Source organism: Dipodomys ordii, unplaced genomic scaffold, assembly GCF_000151885.1.
Source record: "Dipodomys ordii isolate 6190 unplaced genomic scaffold, Dord_2.0 Scaffold4, whole genome shotgun sequence".
NCBI lineage: Eukaryota > Metazoa > Chordata > Mammalia > Rodentia > Heteromyidae > Dipodomys > Dipodomys ordii.
In genome coordinates this window covers 1,026,876-1,047,014 of record NW_012267220.1, presented here as the reverse complement: position 1 = coordinate 1,047,014, position 20,139 = coordinate 1,026,876, and the positions used below count along the sequence as shown (strand labels likewise).

The following is a 20,139-nucleotide window of genomic DNA, read 5'->3' as shown; positions in this document are numbered from 1 at the left end:
GTAGGATCGACCCATGAAATAAGGGGGAACATAAAAAGAACATAAGCATTGGCTAAGTGGTTTTCTTGTTGTTGTTTCCTTACTATGTAGGACTCTCCTGAGCACTTTGTCTCACACCAGATGCCACCGCAGTGATATAAGATTTTAAAATCTAAATCTATGGTAGCTTGTTATGTCTGACATGATAGCAAACTGGTAGCTAAAGAGATGATCCCAAAGCTATGATTCTTCAGCAACCCAATGTCTTCTCCACTGGTATATCATCTAAACACAAGGCATGTTTTGTTTCACCCTTGTATAATCAAGAAAATAGCCCAAAGAAGCCCTTAAAATGTTATAAAAATTAATTTCCTGGTATCACTCTCAGTGATTCTATATTCCACATGACAACTTGGCAGTATATTTTCATAAAAATGTTAACCTAGTACATTGGCACTGAGAACTTTAAAAGCGCTGGAACAGAACGTTAGACTAAAGAAGCCTGGAGTCACAGAGAAGTGGGTAGACCAGGTAGACCTGTCTCTGCCGGGCTGGACAATGGCACTGGTAGAATCTGTCTGAAGTTTCTTCAGTGGCTCTCAGGTTCCACAGGAAGTGGAAATTAAATGTGAATCAATCTCAGACAATCACAATAGCAAATTGTAAATCCACTGGACCCACCCCCCTGACAGGCAGCTCTAATTGTCCTTAGAATGACTTGTGGAAGCCAGAGAGAGAAAAACCAACAACTGTCCTTCAGACCACTGTGGGCAGCTGGAATTTGCTCAGCTTGATGACCACAGAGAAACAGATAGAGGAGACAAGCTACCCACTGCACCACCATTGTTAATACACTTCATCAGTTTTAGTCACCACAGGATTTTAAGAGATCTTCTAAAATCAAAAGGAAAACACATTTGCTTTAAAGATCTACTTGGCTTTTATATGACACTCTAGAATTGGACAGCATTTGGTGCCTTAACAACCCATAAGGGCTTGGAGGGTTGACCACTGAGGCAGAAAAGAGCTGCAGAATTCAGGATCCAAAGGAAAAACAGGAGGGTCATTTGAAAAGTTAATTATCTTATAGAAGGAAAACAGGCAACTCCACCTGCTGGCTTCTCTAAACTGGGCCTTTTCTTTTTTTTCTTTTTTTGTGTATAGGTACTGGGGCTTGAACTATCCCTTAGCTATTTTGCTGAAGACTTTCCTGCCTGAGCTAACTTCAGATTTCAGACTTCTGAGTAGCTATGACCCCAGGCATGAGCTACTGGCACTGGTGCTGGTGCTGGTGTGGGCCTTTCCTTATTTGTTGCTTGAATTCCTGTTCGTTTGTTTGTCTGTTTTTTTTTTAACAGTTCTTCTATTTTGTGATAGGCCAAGCACTTTCTTTCTTTCTTTCTTTCTTTCTTTCTTCCTTCCTTCCTTCCTTTCTTTCTCTTTTTCTTTCTTTCTTTTTCTTTTTCTTTTTGGTTGGTCATGAGGCTTGAACTCTGGGCCTGGGTGCTGTCCCTCAGCTCTTTAGCTCAAGGCAAGTGCTCTGCCACTTGAGCCACAGCATCACTTCCGGTTTTCTAGTGGTTTATTGGAGATGAGAGTCTCCTGGACTTTCCTGCCCAGGCTGGCTTTGAACTGTGAACCTCAGGTCTCAGCCTCCTAAGTAGTTAGTCCATTCTGCGTGCAGCTGCTGTGAGCTCTCTTCTATGGTAGCTTGTTATTTCTGACATGATAGCAAACTGGTAGCTTAAGAGATGATCCCAAAGCTGTGATTCTTCAGCAACCCAATGTCTTCTCCACTGGTATATCACTTAAACACAAGGCATATTTTGTTTCACCCTTGTATAATCAAGAAAATAGCCCAAAGCTCACAGGTGTGAGCCACTGGCGCCTGGCTCCAGTACTTCCTTCTTATTAATTATTTTAACAAAGCCAATTATCAAGAGAAAGTATTTAACCCGATCCTAAACTTTATTGCTAGCCTGCCATTCACACCTGTGATGGGAAGTGGACTTGGAGGGGGCTCAAATGGCAGAGCACTGGTCTAGCCAGTAGAAGGCCTTGGATTCTACTCCCAGGACCCCCAATGAACAGTTTGCCATTCAAAAATTCTTACATAGTGCCTCATCTATTAAGCCAAGAAAGTAATGAAAAAAATTACCCAAGCTAGCAATCTGAGCAGGTAGGATTACAGATGTGAGCCACCAGTGCCTGGCTAGCAATCTACTGCTGTGGCTATACTTCAAAAGACAAAAATTATCCTGATCTTCGTTTAAATTCAGTTTTCCACCTTTTTCCATTCTACAAAGACAACAATATTCTGTCATGGAGCAATCCTGGTCTGGAGCATGATTGCACAATTAGGCTGCCAGGAATTTCCTGTTATTTTTCATAACACCTGCAGAATCCATAGAAGCTACCTGAGAGCTGACATCCCCACACACATCCCCCCCACACAGCCTGACTGCGCTTGAACAGTGAACCCCAGCTAGCCTCAGCCTAGCTATGCTCTCAGATACTAATGAGACAAAATCAAGTTTGAAAAACCTGGAGTAAGGATGCTGATAATGAACTATACAACTTGTGGGTGAGGCCGGGAGGGAAAAACTGGGAGAGGGTAAGGGAAGAGGTAACATTGTCCCAAAAGAAATGTACTCTTTATCAGACTTATGTCACTGTAACCCCTCAATATATCACCTTCAGAATAACAATTAAAAAATTTACAAAAAACAAAAGAGTAAGGGGTGAGGCCTGAAAATTTTCCATGACTGGGAACTGAAAGGTGGTTCAACGGCAGAATACTAGCTATGATTAGGGAATGTGAGGCCTTGAGTTCAAGCCCCAGTATGGGCATAAACACACACACACACACACACACACACACACACACACACACACACACATGCACACATTTCATAACTTCATTTTCTGTTTCAATTTACTTATGTTTTAGTACTAGGATTTGAACTTGAGGCCTACAAGACTTGCCAGGAAGTTGTTCTATACTTGGCCACACCCTAGTGCTTTCATTGGGCTATTAATTTATAACTTTGATATTTTATATAATATTCCTATGTGTTTGTACTTTTCAATACTTAAATCTAAAACTAGTCTACAAATTCTTTCTATATAAGGAGCATTAGTAAGCTTACACTTGGCATATTACCACTACAGTGTTGACATACATTAGTGATTCCTTTAAAAGAAATAATAGTTGTTTTCGGGAGTCAAATACGAGTAGGCTTGGCTGGGGACAAAGACTGGAGTTCCCTCAAAGGATGGGCTCCACCAGGGAAGAGGTGACAAGAACAAAAAGTCACAGAACAAGAACAAGTCAGAAATAAGTACATTCACAACCTATATTGACTACATTGGTAGGTGGGCCACAGCAAGAGGCAGGGGAAGCCTTTTCCACGGGTTTCAGGCTTAGTTTATAGCACTATTCGCTTTAGGGATGGTGGGAAATGGAGGTGTGTTGAGTATAAATGGTACATTCCAAATTTCCTATTATTTAGAAGAATGCTAGTTTAGATAGACAGGGTACATGGCTAGTCTAAGCCCTAAATCAGCCTCCTACACAGTTTCATCTCTCCACAATTACCAAGCTGAACAGTTTGCAGCATCTGTAAAGTAGATACAACTTCTTTAGAGAACTTTAGTTCACTGGAGTAATGTATTCATTTGTGTTGATTTAAAAGACATATTTCCATGTGCATATACAGCAGTTTCTACAGTTTATTTTTGGAAGGGAGATTTTATTTATTTATTTATGGGGCCTGTACTCTGGGCCTGGATACTGTCCCTCAGCTCTTGAGTTCAAGGCTAGTGCTCTACCACTTGAGCCACAGCACTACTTCTGGATTTTTCTGCTTATGTGGTGCTGAGGAATTGAACCCAGGGCCTCATGCATGCAAGGCAAGCACTCTACCACTGAGCCACCTTCCCAGCCCCTATTTATTTATTTGTACTATTTTTATTTATTCTATTTTATTTCAACAAATCACAATTATGTAGGTGGAATTGGATTTAAAAGTAATATATTCCAACAGTATTTTTCCTTTATGAAGAAATATTAATTGTAAAATTGGGTTTCACTGTAATATTTACATATGTGTATATAGTTGATTGGACCCAATTCACCTCACATATTACTCAATTTTATCCCTACTCCTCTTTTTATTTCCTTTTTCTTTTGTTTTTTCTTCCAGTACTGGGGTTTGAACTCAGGGCCTGGGTGCTGACCCTGAGCTTGCTTATTTATTTATTTATTGTCATGAGGGGCCTGAACTCTAGGCCTGGGTGCTGTCCCTCAGCTCTTGAGCACAAGGCTAGTGCTCTACCACTTGAGCCACAGCGCCACTTCTGGATTTTTCTGCTTACTGAGGAATCAGATCCAGGGTTAGGCACTAAGCCACGTTCCCAGCCTCCCTACTCCTCTTTTTAAAATGCTTTTTAACAGTCTTCATTATCCTTTTTTGATATATGCATATCACACACTCTACCCTACACGTTCTTTTATCCATTTATTTATTTATTTACTTATAGTAAAACATGTAAGTGTTTAGCTTGAATCTTTTATCTTCTGGTCTTAAATGTCAATCAGTTAGTGCCAGGGCTCTTTCCTGTGATCCTAGCTACTCAGGAGACTGAGATCTGAGGATTGTGGTTAGAAGCCAGCCAGAACAGGAACGTCCCTAAGACTCGTCTCCAATTAGCTACAAAAAGAAAAAAGAAAAGAAAAAAAGGTCAGAAGTGGAACTGTGGCTCAAGTGGTTGAGGACTAGCTTTGAGCACAAGCGCTCTTGGACAGCTCCCTGACCCTGAGTTCACAACCCAGAGCTCACACGTATGCACGCCCCCCACGCGCGCGCTGGCACACACCTACACACACAGAGCCGATTCACTGCCAGAGAAGTCGACAACATTAGGTATGCAACGCTTCTGTTTGAAAACCTAATATCCCGTATTTACTTTGGGGAACATTTCTTCTATTTAGCTAATGAATACTGCGTTCTCGTCAGTGGAGCAGGGAGGAATTTTTTGTTTCTTTTAAATGGAAATCTGGAGTGAAAGTGACCTCGAAGGAGGAAGAATCCACGGTTCTGGTTGGAGGAGACGATTGAGCTATTTTTCCTATTGGCTGTGCATCTAGAACCTTAGATTTCTTCAAAGCCCTCGCTGGTGAGATGATTTGTTTTCATCTTCATAAATTCCCTAGCATCCAGACAAGCACTTTGCAATGGTAACTATTCGACCCTTGCTGGGAAATCAGAGACTCCAGGTGTAACAACCCTGAAAGCAAAGGTGCAGGATTATCCAGACGCAGCACTCTGAAGCTGGGGCCGGGGGTGCATTCTGATTGCTCCTTTGAGGTTTACTCTCCAGCTTCTTCCCAGTCCCGTCCGTACCACGCCTGCGGGGTGGGAGGGCACCGAGGGGCTCTACACCCCTAGTCCGCGGGTCTAGTCGCCAACTCGAGCCGCACAGATGGCTAATGCGCATGCTCCTGACCTGCGGCAGCGTCCCGCGGCAGCCCACCAAAAGGAAACTCCACCTCTCCGTGCTTTGGAGACGACCCTGAAGGACCAATAGGAAGACGGCGTCTCAGAAGATCACCGTGCGGCCCCACCACAGACCGGCGCCGGAAGGCGGTTGCTCGCAAAGCCCGGAAAAACCCTTGGATCCAGTTCGCGCGCTCGGCGCTCCTCCGGGCATGCGCAGTGGCCTCCCGCGGAGGCCAGTGGCCTGAGTTCTCTGGTGGCCGGAAGGTCTGGGTGGCCAGGGCTGGCGCCGGAGGATCGCGGGCTCTTGGGTCATGTCCGCCCAGGGGGATTGCGAGTTCCTGGTGCAGCGAGCCCGGGAGCTGGTGCCCCAGGACCTTTGGGCCGCCAAGGCGTGGTTGATCACGGCCCGCAGCCTCTACCCGGCTGACTTCAACATCCAGGTGAGGTCGGGCCCGGCGCGGAGGTGGGAGCGCCGCGCCGCGGGGGTGGCCGTGGAGGCTCTGCGGGGCCCCCCGCACCCCTGCGGGGCCGCCTGCACGCGTGCGGGGCCGCCCCACCCTCACCCCCGGCGGGATCCCTTCCACCCCGGCGGGGACCCCCCCTCCACCCCGCACCCCTCGGGACCTGTCGCCAGCCTCCGGGCGTCGGGCATGGCTGTGGACCGGCGGGGCCCAGGGCGATGGTGACCGTGACCCGGCGCGGTGTTGTTGCAGTATGAGATGTACACCATCGAGCGCAACGCGGAGCGGACGGCCACGGCGGGGCGGCTGCTGTACGACATGTGAGTGCCGCCCAGCTCTCCCCCCTCCCTCCCTCCCCCTCCCCCTCCTCCCCGCGGGGACCGGCCCAGCTCCGCCCCCTTCCCCTCCCCTGGGGCGACCCTCCTCCCTCCCCCCCCCAGCTGAACTGGGCAGGGGCGGGGGCTTTTAGCCCTCCGCATCCCTGGTACCCACAGCTTACTTCCTGATGAGGCCGGGCCTCTTCCTTCACTGGCCTTTGGAAGCAATTTTATTCCTGTGCATTTTTCTTGCTAAGACTTCTACACACACACACACACACAGCAGTGCTGGAAGCAATACATGCTCATTGCAAGCATTCAAACAAAGTCTCCTAAAGCCCAGCCAGACTTCTGTGAGTGTCCAGGTATCTGTCTGAACCCAGTGCATGTTCACAGGAGGTTTGGGGAGTCTGAGGGAGAGGTTACTAAAGTGAGTTCATGCTCGGGCTTGCTTTCTTCACCCAACCTGGTGGACTCCTTTCTGTGTCAGGATGTAAAGCTCTACTCTGTTCTTTCTCATGCCTGTGTAGTATTTTATACTAATCCATTTTTTTTCCTTAGTGAGCATCTGTTTTCTCATTACTCGAAATAATATTCAGAATTTGAGTAAGCAGTTTTGTAGTTACATTTTATGTTTTTTGTGGAAGAGGATCCTAAGACATATATTTATAGTTAAAGGGTATGGACATTTTAACTTTGATCCACTATTAAATTACTCTCCCCAAAGGACTATCCTAATTTTATTTCCATGATTGGTATGTAAGAACTTTCCCCATGTTCTAGCAACATTGAATATTAGGGATATTTATTTCTTTTCCCTCTCTTTCTCTCCCTCCCTCTCTTCTTTCCTCTCTCTCTGAAACAGTCTCACTATGTTGTCTAGGCTGTTCTTGAACTTGTCTGCTCAAGTGATCCTCCTCCCTTAGTCTCATGCATAGCTGGAACTACTGCCTAGCTTATCAGTTTCCTTTTCCTTTTTGTCAATGTGATTTTTTAAAAGGACACATTATTTTATTTTTTCAAATTGTGCTAGTCATAGTACTAATAAGGCTAAGTACAGTTTCAGCTGTTTGTATTCTCTTATTTGTCTTGTCCATTCTTTTGGCTAGTTTGTTTCATTCTTGTTGACTTTTAGGCTCTCTTTATGTATTGGGTTGCATGTCTATCACTCAACAAAAAACTTCTAAAGACTTTCGTGATACTCCTTTTTCTAAACTAATTCATATCTTTAGTTTGTTTCAACATACCTGTTTACTTAAAAAAATATTTTCCGCAAATAACTGATACTGTTACCTTATTTTTTGGAATATGGTGAAGAATCTGACATCTGAATTTAATGCATCTGTTTAAAAAAAATAGGTTTGTGAACTTCCCAGACCAGCCAGTGGTGTGGAGAGAAATCAGCATTATTACATCAGCATTAAGGAATGATTCGCAGGATAAACAAACCCAGTTTTTAAGAAGTAAGTATGAAGTAGCACCGGGCAGGGTGGCACAGACCTTATAAACACTGCACACAGGAGCCTCTGGAGTGTAAGGCCGGCCATGGTTACACAGAAGAGACCCTGTCTCAAAAACAAAACAACTAGGCAAGTATGGAGTAATATCTTTTAACAGTTGTTTAAAATGCCCTTTTCCGAATTCCACATCATTTACAGAAATGTCTGGAGGAAGTTACACTTGTGGTGTTGGTATTTACTGCTTGGTTACTAAAGTCTGTAATAATGCCAGTTGATGCCTGAGCATCTGCTTAGAACCCTCTGAGCTTCCTTAAAGTCTTTGGCTCTATCAATTAGTCCAAGTAATTGAATAGATTTTGTATCACATGTTATAGAAACCCTAAAACATCTTACCAGGTTTCTACAAAGCAGCAGGAAAGCTTTCCATACACTATGACCTTTTCCTTCTAAACTGCTGTGCTGGTTGTGGTTGCTGATCAAAGATTCCAAGTTCAAGGTCAAATAGGAAGTGGATGGTTTAAGTCATTTCAGCTCTAAACAGCCCTTGTTTTTACCACCGCATGTGTTAGGCACTAGGTAAGCTCATACCCATCGATCATTCTTGTCTTCTGGATCTAGTAAGGTTTCGAATGTTTTATGACTACCCAGCAAACATCTTGGCGTTAAGTCCTTTGGGATTCAAAAGCCCTCCAGGTCCCTTTGGTAGAGTCCTGCCCACCATGATGTTGTTAATGGTTCCATTTGTGGGGGAAATGACATCCTTAGTACTTCCGGGTCACCTTTTTTTTTTTTGGTCTTGAATAACCTATTAACAGTGAACTGTGTTGTATACAGGTTTGTTTGAAACGCTTCCTGGTCGGGTCCAGTGCGAAATGCTCCTGAAGGTCACAGAACAGTGCTTCAACACACTGGAAAGGTCAGAAATGCTCCTCCTGCTCTTGAGGCGCTTCCCTGAAACAGTGGTGCAGCATGGGGTAAGAGCAAGTCTCCCCTTTTCCTTATGAGAAGATGAAGCTGATGATCAACCTGCTGACAAGCTGTAGTTTGTCTTATCCCAAAGCAGAGATTCTCTGACTGTAGTAAGACCTCAGTCAGGAGGTTCTTGGTCAGGAAAACTAAGAGGCCAGCATTGCAGATCACTGCCGTCAAACATTAGGTACATATATCCAGCAGAAGTTTTATCAGTATAAAGAAATAGTCATCAGCTGAGCATTGGTGGCTCACTCCTGTAATCCCAGCTACTGAGGCAGCTGAGATCTGAGAAGCCTCATGTGAAGCCAGCTTAGAAAAGTGCATAAGTCTCTCTCCAAGTAACCACCAAAAAGCCAAAGTGGAGCTGTGGCTAAAGTAGGTAGAGTATCATCCAACCTTGAGGGGAAAAGCTCTGAGTTCAAGCCCCAGTACTGGCACCAAAAAAAAAAAAAAAAAAACCACCAAACTGTAGCATTTATTTGTGTTCGGTACAATAGGTTTTATTTTTTCCCTTACTATGTTTGAAAATGTGCTTGAGTCTAAGCGAGAGCCACAGTTTATGGCTCTAGCAGATGTGCTATTTGTGTGCCCCTCCCTGTGGGGCCTAAACACTTCCCCTCTGTTCCTTCCACTTCCTTACATCTGGAAAATTATGTAGCACCATTGATGGACATTAGTAAGTGCTAGGGATCCCCTAAAGAAACTGAGTCCCAAATGTCTAATCACTTGGTCTGGCCAGTGGTATTCAGGATTCCAACAGTTCATTCTTCCCATTTTCATTTAAACTCCCCTGACCCCCCAACTTGCCTGGCTGCTGGCTCCATTTAACCATTGCATACTTTCTTCTATGAGGCTCCAAAGTAGTAGAAATAGGCTGGCTGAAAGCACCAGAAATTCTTTCACAGGTCTGGAGGCTGGAAGTCCAAAGGCAAAGGGCAGAGCTTTGTTCCCTATCTTTCTTCTGTCTTCCCAGACTGGCAGCTGCATTGCTCTAGTTTCTGCCTCTGTCATCCTATGAGCCTTTTTCCCCTTTCCTATGTCTTTACTAGTGGTTGGGTTTCAGGCCTAACTCAATCTGGTGTGACCTCATCCTAACTCATTAGATCTGTAGACTCCCCCTCCCCCACCCCTCGGTCTTTACTGCTGATTAAACTCTTCCATACACTAGGCAATATTACACCACTGAGCCACTCAAACTACTAATATCCTCCTGCCTCAGCATCCCAGGTAGCTGGGATTATAAGCAAACACTAGCAAGCTAACAAGACAACCTCAAAGGTAAAGTTGATGGCCATGTATCTCACAGTGGCACTTTGGTCATTGTTAGGCTGCACAGATGGCAGTAGCCCAGCAAGATCCTGGCACACAGCCACCTTCGTGTGTGAAAGGGCTCTTTGAGGTTCTCATGACAAAATTGCCTGCTGATGCATTTGTCAGACCCACAGCCCTGAGAAGTTGCACGTGACTGTGTAAGGTCCCATTCTGAGGTTCTGGGTGGACACGAATTTAAAGGGGAGAGAACACTATTCAAACCAAAGAATGATCTTTTTAGTTTTAGTTTTTGGTGTTAGGGCTTGAACTCAGGACCCGCGTGCTCCAGGCTGATGCTCTACCGCTTGAGTCATGGACTCACTTGTAGCTTTTTTTTCATGGTTAGTTGTAATTTCATGGACTTTTCTGCCTGGGCTGGCTTTGAACCATGATCCTCATATCTCAGCTTCTGAGTAGTTAAGATTACAGACATGAGCCACCAGTGCCTGATTATAGTGCTTTTAACCTTCTATGCAGTAAAATCTTCTACATTGTTTCACCCTATGTTACAGCTCCCTGGGTGGTTACAAGGGAGATAATACAAACATCCTAGTGGGTTTTCATAAGGCACTCCTGCTGTGCTTCTGTGTTGGCATGGGAAGGCAGCAGATGATTTATCCTAATTTCATGCAGACTGTCTCCTGGGATCTCTTGATGTAGAGAATGAAGTGGATTTCTACCCTTCTTCCCCATTGATATTATCATCCTGACTCTAGTTCTGTTGTTTCTCTGGCATTGCTGTGGACATCTCATTAGCCTTTTAATTTTGTAAGTTCAGAGAATAACTACGATCAGAGTGGTCTAGTGGTCATTGGCCAGCACTTCCAGGAAGTGCTGCTGTGCCAGTCTTACATTTTGTTTGTTGGAGAATAAGGTAACTGAGATAAAAAAGAGAATTCCCCCCCCCCTTGTAATTACGTTTCTTTGTGTGATTTTAAGCTCTGGAAACCACATATTAAGTGGTTAATTTTATTGTGAAACAGGTTGGCCTGGGGGAGGCGCTGCTAGAAGCAGAAACTATTGAAGAACAAGAGTCTCCTGTGAACTGTTTTAGGAAATTGTTTGGTAAGAAAAGTAGTACTTTATAATAACTCCTGTGGTAAGTGAAGTTTGGGGGGTGGGTCCATGTCCATTTCTGGGATAAGGTCATTTGTGTATTAAGGAGTTAAAACCTTGTTCATCTTTTTAATCCTGAAAACATTTTCAACAACTTCTAAACTTATATAATATTATACCCTTGAGCTTTTTTTTGTACACAAACCTTAAGTTGTACAAGATTCCACTGTGACATTTCCACGCAGTGTGCAGTGCCTTCAGGTCAATTTCAGACCCTCTGTCACTTTCTCCCACCCCTATCTTTCTTAAAATAATGGCAGTAGGCGCAGTCAAGAATTTACTGTGAGCCAGGTGCTGGTTGTTCATGCCTATAATCCTAGCTACCCAGGAGGCTGAGATCTGAGGATCCTGGTTCAAAGCCAGCCAGACAGGAAAATCCATAAGACTCTTATCTCCAATTAACCACCAGAAAACCAGAAGTGGCACTGTGGCTCACACAGTGGAGCACTAGCCTTGAGCTGAAGAGCTGAGGGAGAGTGCCCAGGCCCAAAGTTCAAGCCTTATGACCAACAAAAAACAATTCATTGTGTATATACCACAAAATCAGGAAAAGTAAGGAAAGGGATGGGGTGGGTTAAAGGTGAGAAAAAGGGTGACACTGATCAGGATGCTTTGTATACATAAACTGCTTTGGTATATGGCATTTCCTTGTACAACTACTTAAAGATTAAAAAAAATACATATCTAGGTCTCCCAAAAGAAAAATCGAAGACGAAGCAGCCTAATAACGACCACTGAGCCAATCCCTAATGTATTGCTAGGTGATGTCACTAGCTGCCTCCTTCTAGCCACGTCTCTTCACATTGCTGTTTTTTAATAAATGTCTCATAAGAGACGTTTCCCCTATATGTCTTAGATGTTACATTAAATGAACTCTAAATGAAGTTTGTTTTTTATTTTTATTATATGTGTTTTTTTATTTTCTGATTTTTTTTTCTCCTTGAACAGTTTGTGATGTCCTTCCTCTAATAATTAACAACCATGACGTCCGATTGCCTGCCAATTTACTATATAAGTACTTGAACAAAGCAGCCGAGTTTTATATCAGCTACGTCACCAGGTCCCCTCAGATAGAGAGTCAGCTTCAAGGTATGCATCCGCGTCCTGCAGCTCGGTCGGCACTGGTGTGAATTCACAATTCCCTCATCACCACCCTTGCTCTTCTCCCATGTGGCCCACTTTCTCTAAAAGTTGATAGCAGGTAAAAATGGGGAGACTTTTCTTTCCCATTCTCACCTTGAACATGGTGGCCACTCACCTGAGGTGCACTGAACTGCGTGATCACTTTCTGCCTGGACCAGAGGCATTACATGCCGTGAGGTGGCATCAGGTTGGAAATGGATTCCGAGAAACAGACAGTTCCCCTGCGTGTTAGCAGCCAGTCCTGTTCACAGCCATAGCCTGTGCCACACCCATGCTAGAGTCTCCACCTCCACCTCCCGCGCCCCCACCCCCCACCCCTGCCTCCACCTGCCCCAGTAATAAAGCTGAGCTGGCTGCTCCCACCTAAGGGACCTTTTTGTGGCTCTTGTTGAGAAGGTGGTGCTCTTCTCAGAAATCCATCGGTGGTAGTTAGCTTGGTTTGTTTATTTCGTCATCCTAGGTTCTCTTGTGAAGCAGATGCGAACTTTTCTCTGTCAGTGAAAACCTCTGGGTGTTCCACCATGGTCTCAAGCTTTGGAAGAGCTTGTTGAGCTTCTTCTAAGGCTTCACTGAAATTTCCTGGTTGTTCTTTTTCTTCTGTGATTTCCTTTCCTTTTGCCCCTTGCTCATCTGTGTTCAGGAGGCTGAAGGATGTTTGAGCTTCGGCCTGATCCTTTGCAACTAGTGTAATATGAGCAGGGCATTGTAGTGCTAGGCTGGGGTTCTGTCCTCTTCACTTTTGAACAAGGAGTCTGACATTTTCTTCCTAGATCCCTCAGGCACAGGAAGTCGTGATGTTAACTGTGAGTTACTTCCTTCTCCTCAGGTGCCCAAGATACATCTGATTTAATGTCTCCTAGCAAACGGAGCTCTCAGAAATACATAATAGAAGGCCTGACTGAAAAATCATCCCAGATTGTGGACCCTTGGGAGAGGTTGTTCAAGATTTTGAATGTGGTTGGAGTGAGATGTGAATGGCAGATGGATAAAGGAAGACGGTAATGAGTGTTCATTTCTATAGTTGATAACTGAGATGAATCTGTCACAGCTTTCCTTTCACCTTTTTGCTGACAAGCCTAGAGAGTTGAAAGATTTTTCTCATCCTTTATCTTTCAGAAGCTATGGTGATATTTTGCACAGAATGAAAGACCTCTGCAGATACATGAACAACTTTGACAGTGAGGCCCATGCGAAATACAAGAACCAGGTGGTTTATTCCACCATGCTGGTCTTCTTTAAGAATGCTTTCCAGTACGTTAGCAGCATTCAGCCATCCCTCTTCCAAGGTTGGTGTGTTTTGGATTACCCGGGAATCCTGGATCTGTAGGGATGGCAGTTGTTACCATCACTGCTGAACTCGGAAGCTGAGGTTGACGTCGATGTAGTTTTGTTTTGTTTTGTTTTGTTTTTTTGCGGGGGGAGGAAGGGAGGGGTCTGGTCATGGGGCCTGAACTCTGGGCCTGGGCGCTGTCCCTCAGCTCTTCAGCTCAAGGCTAGCACTCTACCACTTGAGCCACAGCGCCACTTCTGGCTTTTTTTCTTTTTGCTTATGTGGTGCTGAGGAATCAAACCCAGGGCCTCATGCATGCAAGGCAAGCGCTCTACCACTGAGCCACCTTCCCAGCCCCAAAGCTTAGGTTTTAAAGTTGTCCAACGTGTTAGGCAATTGACAGTGTATGGGGACATTCTTGATTGTCACAATCTTGCTCTTGGTGGGAGAAGTTGCTAAATTAGCATGTACGGGTTAAAGGTACAATTTGGATGGTCTCAGTCTACAGTGTACAGGACGGCCCAAAGGGTCAGTAGCGACAAGATGGAAAACTAGTTTGAGTTATGGTCCACAGTTTGACTGAATGGTAATGATTACATTTACAAAACAAAGTGGGAACTAAATTGGCCTCAGACTATAAAGAGCTGAGGCACTGAGCAAAGCCTGAGCAGCCTGTGAGACATGGGAGCAGAGCTGTCTGGAGGAGAAAAGGATCTCCCCTACTGGGAGGACATACAGGATTTTGTCCATTGGAATTAGGAGGCAGGATTTGAGAGGGTTGGGTCCACACAAATACAGAAGAGGACAAAGGATGCGAAGAACTTTCAGCCTTCTAACCCAGCCAGGTGGCAAACATAAGCAGGATAGTAGTCCATTTCTTCCAGAAGAATGTTTAGTGAGGTGACATGTTCAGGTGTTAGCCTACTTTCCCCATCAATAGCCAAGAAATGTTTGCTCTCCTTTCAGGCCAGATGGTCTCAACTTTGCTGTTTTGGTGCAAAAACATGAATAGACAATGTGTAAACAAGTGATATAATAATGTTCCAATAAAACTTTATTTATAAAACTTTGGTCAGAGTTGACTAATCCCAGATCTAACTGAAATGCCCACAAAGAGCCACCTTTGAAATCTACATTTGAAAATTAGAAACTTAGCAATTTCTCCTGACCATCTTTTTGTGTTTATAACACACAGCGTGTCTTAACAGACAACATATTCTTCCCACTTTCAAGCAGAGTTCAGATGACGAAGAATGTGCAGCCAAAGGAAAGAATCGTCACATTGTGGTCAATAAAGCAGAACTCTCTAACTCCGTTGAAGTGTTAGAAAGCTTTAAGCTGGCCAGGGAGAGCTGGGAGTTGCTGTATTCCCTAGAATTTCTTGACAAAGGTAAGAATGTGCTTCTCTGTGTGTGTGTGGTGTGTGTGTGTGTTTTCACATAGTCATTATATTAACAAGTCACTTATGCTTGGCTCGAAATGTCGAGTCTCTTACAGCTATTGAAATTGATTATAGTAGTTCACACATTGTATAGGATACCTGTTTAGCTAATACTCAAACAAATGTTCACCTCTTACCTCCTCTGGGTAGGCTATATTATAATCAGGCTTAGGAGGGAGTTTGAAATAGAGTTTGTAATCTTATTAATACTTCCATTGCTAGTCTTTTGTTTCTTTTAGGTTTCTTTTCTTATTTTTCCTTCCCTTCCTCAAGCTATACATGTCAGTTGAAAAGCCATGCAAACCCATTTGCTTTGAAGTATAGACACAAAAGGGATATCATAGCTCCTGGCTGTAGTTTGCATTCAAGTCCCATTGCTTTAATTTTAGCCAGTGGACATTTGTCCCCTGGCCTCCTGTCCCCTGCTGGCATATCAAATGTGTCATGTTCCAGCTTCTAAGTCAGTTTCTTTGTTGCATGTAGAACTTATGAGTGTGTATGTGAGTGTTGGAAGAAAATTTTCATTTGAGATCCAACTTCATATTCTAAGGGAAGCAAAGTAGTTTATAAGTTAAATGGAAGGTGAGCCTGGGCTCACAACACAAATCCCAGCACTCAGGAAGCTGAGACAGGAAGGCCTGTCTGTTACAGAGTGACACTCTGAGTGAATGAATAAATGAATGGGTGAATGGATGGTTAATCAGATAAACGCACCAAGTGTCATAATACATGAAAAGCACAGTTAGCACATTGTGTGCTTGTCAGATTGGTGTCTGAATAAAAATCCTGCCTGTGTATTGGGTATGGCAAACTCTAACTATCTAAGCTAAAAGTCTGGATCCATTGTTTTAGCAACAAGAGTCTATAAAGTTAAGACTTTTGGGGGAGTTTGTTCTCTTTTGCTGGGTTGGTTGCTGTTGTTTTCTGCTTCTGCATTCTGTATTTTTGGTGAATTTGCTCTTGAATTCCCACTCAGAATTCACAAGAATTTGTTTGGCATGGAAGACAGATACATGGCTGTGGTTAAGAATCTTCCTTACCGATATGATCATCTACCAGGTAGAGTGCTGTGTGTCTCGGGTCCCTGGGTATGTTCTGAGTGATGAGTGCACCATTATTTAATCCCTCATCTGCAGGGTACACCATGCCCCCCCCCCCCATGAGCTAGTCCAGTGCCTGATCACAGGTATGAAGCTTAGTGACTCTTAAGCATGACTCTGAAATGAAAGGCCACACCTTCCATGGATTTTGGAAGTGTCACTCTCACACACACCACCATCACTTCAGTAGAATGCGAGTACTCTCCCCCTTCTCCCCTCTGCTGTGGTAAGAGTTCTGCTCTGCTCTCCTGCCCTCCAGCTTCTTAGCCCTAGAATGGAGAGTGTAGGCAATTTTTGTTCTTCCAGTACAATGAAATGGACAAGGTCCTCTTGCCATCCTTCATACAAAACAAAATGAACTTCCAAAATGTTCTTTATCAGGGAGCTCCTGTTGTCTTATTTCATTTCAAGACTTAAAGTCTTCAGGAGGTATATACACTGTATGCAAATGGCCCATTTGAAATAGAATGGAGCATCTACACGTTGTGGTGCCTGCATGATCCTAGAGCCACGCTTCTGAGGATCCGTAGGAATGACTGGACTAGTGAAGCACCCTCATAAAGAACTTCTAATCTGAAGTAACCGATCTGATTCTACCACTCGATCCTTTACCTCCTCTGATCATTCAGAAGTACTTGATTAAAGAAATACCTTCTATAAAAAAAAAAGTACTTTATGGGCTGGGAAGGTGGCTCAGTGGTAGAGCGCTTGCCTTGCATACTCAAGGCCCTGGGTTCGATTCCTCAGCACCACATAAGCAAAAAGAAAAAAGCCGGAAGTGGCTCTGTGGCTCAAGTGGTAGAGCACTAGCCTTGAGCTGAAGAGCTTAGGGACAGTGCTCAAGCCCAGAGTTCAGGCCCCATGACCGGACCCCCCCCCCCAAAAAAAAAAAAGTACTTTATTTACAGTTGCTTGCTGATTGCTTAATAAACTAGAGAACGTGGGTTTTTGTTTTTTTTCTCAGGGCAATGTTTTTGTTGTTTCTTTTCTTCCCTCGCTAAGGGTCAATATAAAAAGGCAATAGCCAGCCTGCATCACTTAGCCGCTTTGCAGGGATCGCTTTCCCAGCCACAGATCTCAGGACAGGGGACCCTGGAGCATCAGCGGGCACTCATCCAGCTGGCGACCTGTCACTTAGCCCTGGGAGAATACAGAGTGAGTATGAGTGTGTTGCCTGGCACCTGGCCTCCAGGAGATGGGCACTCCCTGTCTTAGAGAAGACCCTTGAAACCAGTGTGTGTGTGTGTGTGTGTGTGTGTGTGTGTGTGTGTGTGTGTGCTGGAATTTCACGTGGCCACTAAGACTTATGACTTAATTTTGCTGGTGAAGAAACCACAAAGATGTTTTCTTTAGTTTTCTCTTTAGTATGACTTTCCTGAAATTAGGCTTTTCAAATGTTCTGATTTTTTTTTCTATTTTATTGGAGGATCATTGCTTACTTTTTTTTTTTTTTTTGCTTAGAATCTCCTTAATCTGTTTACTAAGTGCACTTTACCCAGGTTATTCTGTTGTGCTTGGAGACATGAGGCCATCAGTAAGTGGCCAACAGGATTTACGACATTTAGCTTACCCATACTTCAGCTTCTCTAGTTAAATGGCTATGACACTAGACAGAGGGTTCAGGACAGGTTTATTTTATTTTATTTATTATTCCAGTACTAGGGCTTGAATTTGGTGTCTGAGCATTGTCCCTTAGCTTTTTCACTTAAGTCTGGTGCTCTACCACTTGAGCCACAATTCCATTTCTGGCTTTCTGGTGGTTCATAGGAAATTAGAGTTAATTGGACTTTCCTGGCTGGGGTAGCTTCAAACTATGATGCTCAGATCTCAACCTCCTGAGTAGCTGGCATTACAGGCATGAGCTACGAACGCCCAGCAGGAACAGATTTATAAGTAATCTTTTCTTCATGAGCCTGAGTTCTCCTGCTGCAGAATGGGGGCTGCGCTGTTTATCTTCGGATTTCAAAAGCACCTAATGACGACTTCCACAGAGTGAATGCACGGCAAACACTTGGAGTCGGTTAAAATTATAGGTGCATTTTCATATATGTAGATACTCTACAAATTCAAGGCCACAGCTTCACACACAAACGCTGCTTTCTTCTGAAATGTGCAGACATTCTTGTCCTCCTTTGAACAGCACGGTGTGACAGCTGTTCCCATGGGCTTCCACTGGATTAGGTAATGCAATTCATCAAAAGATGATTCAAAGTGTGCAGAAAGCTGTGTATAGATTCTCTCTATATACTTAAATTGATTGCGATTTAAATACCTACAAAATTTAACCTGGACTCTGCAATATGATTTATAATTTGCCATGATGAACAGGTAAAACGTGTGCATTTAACATTGGAAATGCTTTTCCACCATCATTTGGCACCTACACACAGATAGTTGAGTTAGTACTTGATTAATTTTTAAGTTTAGGCTTTAACATCAAAGTACAGACTTTTCCCCTCTGGTCCATATTGTTAATCTTTTTTTTTTTAATTTTATTTTATTTTATTTGTGAACAAACTGTACAGAGGGGTTACAATTGCATGGGCAGGATAATGCCATATTGTTAATCTTACCATTCCTTGTTCCTTTCTTTCTGTTCACTGCCGAACAAATACTTATGATCCCATACATACGTTTTAGTCTTGAGGCAGAGACCCAGACTTCTGGCACACATGTTGCCTATGTGTTTGCTCAGGGTATTTGCTTTCACATTCATTTCATTTCAGTCTCTGGTTATTGCCTGATGGTCTTATCTTTTTTTGGGGTGGGGGGTGTCCGGTCGTGGGGCCTGAACTCTGAGCCTGGGCACTATCTTCAGTTCTTCAGCGCAAGGCTAGCACTCTACTTGAGCCACAGTGCCACTTCCGGCTTTTTTTCTTTTTGCTTATGTGGTGCTGAGGAATCGAACCCAGGGCCTCATGCATGCAAGGCAAAGCACTCTACCACTGAGCCACCTTCCCAGCCCCTGATGGTTTTATCTTGTATAGATGACCTGTGAGAAAGTTCTGGATCTGATGTGCTACATGACCCTCCCCATCCAAGATGGCGGCAAGTCACAGGAAGAACCATCAAAAGCGAAGCCCAAGTTTAGAAAAGGTACAGTGAGACGTTTTACTCTTACTTTGTCAAAACCCATGGCTGGGTTAGAAGCCATGGCTAGAAGGTGTGTACACTTCCTGGTGAGAAGATAACTGTTGTGGTCTACAGATCTGTAGCGCATAAAAAAATTGTTCCTTATAAAAAGTTCATCCTCTTTCCAAGGTTTTCCTTGGCTCTGATTTCCTAACAGCTGTAAATCTGTGTTTCTTCCCAAGCTCCCCTTGCTCCACAAGAAGGAAGGAAATGAGAGGGGAGGGGAGGGAAGGAAAGGGAGAGTGAGGAAGGAAAGGGAGGAAGAGGAGGAGAAGGACAAGGAAGAATATTTGTGAACTCGTTTTCTTGCCTTGATCACTTCTAGTCATGTCCTAGTCATCTACCTCATCTCTTAGTTCTGTACCATAGATCCATGTTTTCCAAACTGGGTCCTTTATTCCTGAATTTCAACCAGAAATTTACTTTTTTAATGAAATAGACTAGAATTGTTTTAAATGATTGCATTTCAGGTTGAAAGCATAAATATTATTTTGTGAAACCTTTAGTTTTAGACATGTAACATGTTAAGTATGTGTGTACAGGATTTCCATGTAAAAAAACAATTTCTGCTGGGTGCTGGTGGCTCACACCTGTAATCCTAGCTATTCAGGAGGCTGAGATCTGAAGATCTCAGATCAAAGCCAGCCTGGGCAGGAAAGTCCGTGAGACTCTTATCTCCAATAAACCACCAGAAACCTGGAAGTGGCACTGTGGCTCAAATGGTAGAGTGCTCACCTTGAGCTGAAGAGCTGAGGGACAGCACCTAGGCCCAGAGTTCAGGCCCCATGATTGAAAAAAAAAAAATCTTACTTTTTTTTAACCTCTGATAGAGAAGGATTAAAGATATAAAGAGCACAGACCATAAAGGAAAAAAACAGATCTTGATTTTTTTTATTGTGAAAATACTGTACAGAGGGGTTACATATTACATGGGCA

General features: G+C 43.8%; 1 protein-coding gene across 1 annotated transcript in view; it reads left to right on the top strand.

The window, feature by feature from the left end:
- The first annotated feature begins 5,712 nt into the window (after positions 1-5,712).
- Ints10 (integrator complex subunit 10) overlaps positions 5,713-20,139 on the top strand; it is a 26,056-nt gene continuing 11,629 nt past the window's right edge. Inside the window, exons 1-12 of the mRNA XM_013023566.1 lie at positions 5,713-5,920; positions 6,194-6,261; positions 7,618-7,721; positions 8,553-8,692; positions 10,985-11,066; positions 12,066-12,206; positions 13,087-13,258; positions 13,377-13,546; positions 14,726-14,920; positions 15,948-16,030; positions 17,074-17,226; positions 19,059-19,167. Coding sequence (XP_012879020.1) covers positions 5,792-5,920; positions 6,194-6,261; positions 7,618-7,721; positions 8,553-8,692; positions 10,985-11,066; positions 12,066-12,206; positions 13,087-13,258; positions 13,377-13,546; positions 14,726-14,920; positions 15,948-16,030; positions 17,074-17,226; positions 19,059-19,167 — 1,546 coding nt within the window. The 5' untranslated portion in view covers positions 5,713-5,791. The remainder of the gene's footprint in view (positions 5,921-6,193; positions 6,262-7,617; positions 7,722-8,552; positions 8,693-10,984; positions 11,067-12,065; positions 12,207-13,086; positions 13,259-13,376; positions 13,547-14,725; positions 14,921-15,947; positions 16,031-17,073; positions 17,227-19,058; positions 19,168-20,139) is intronic.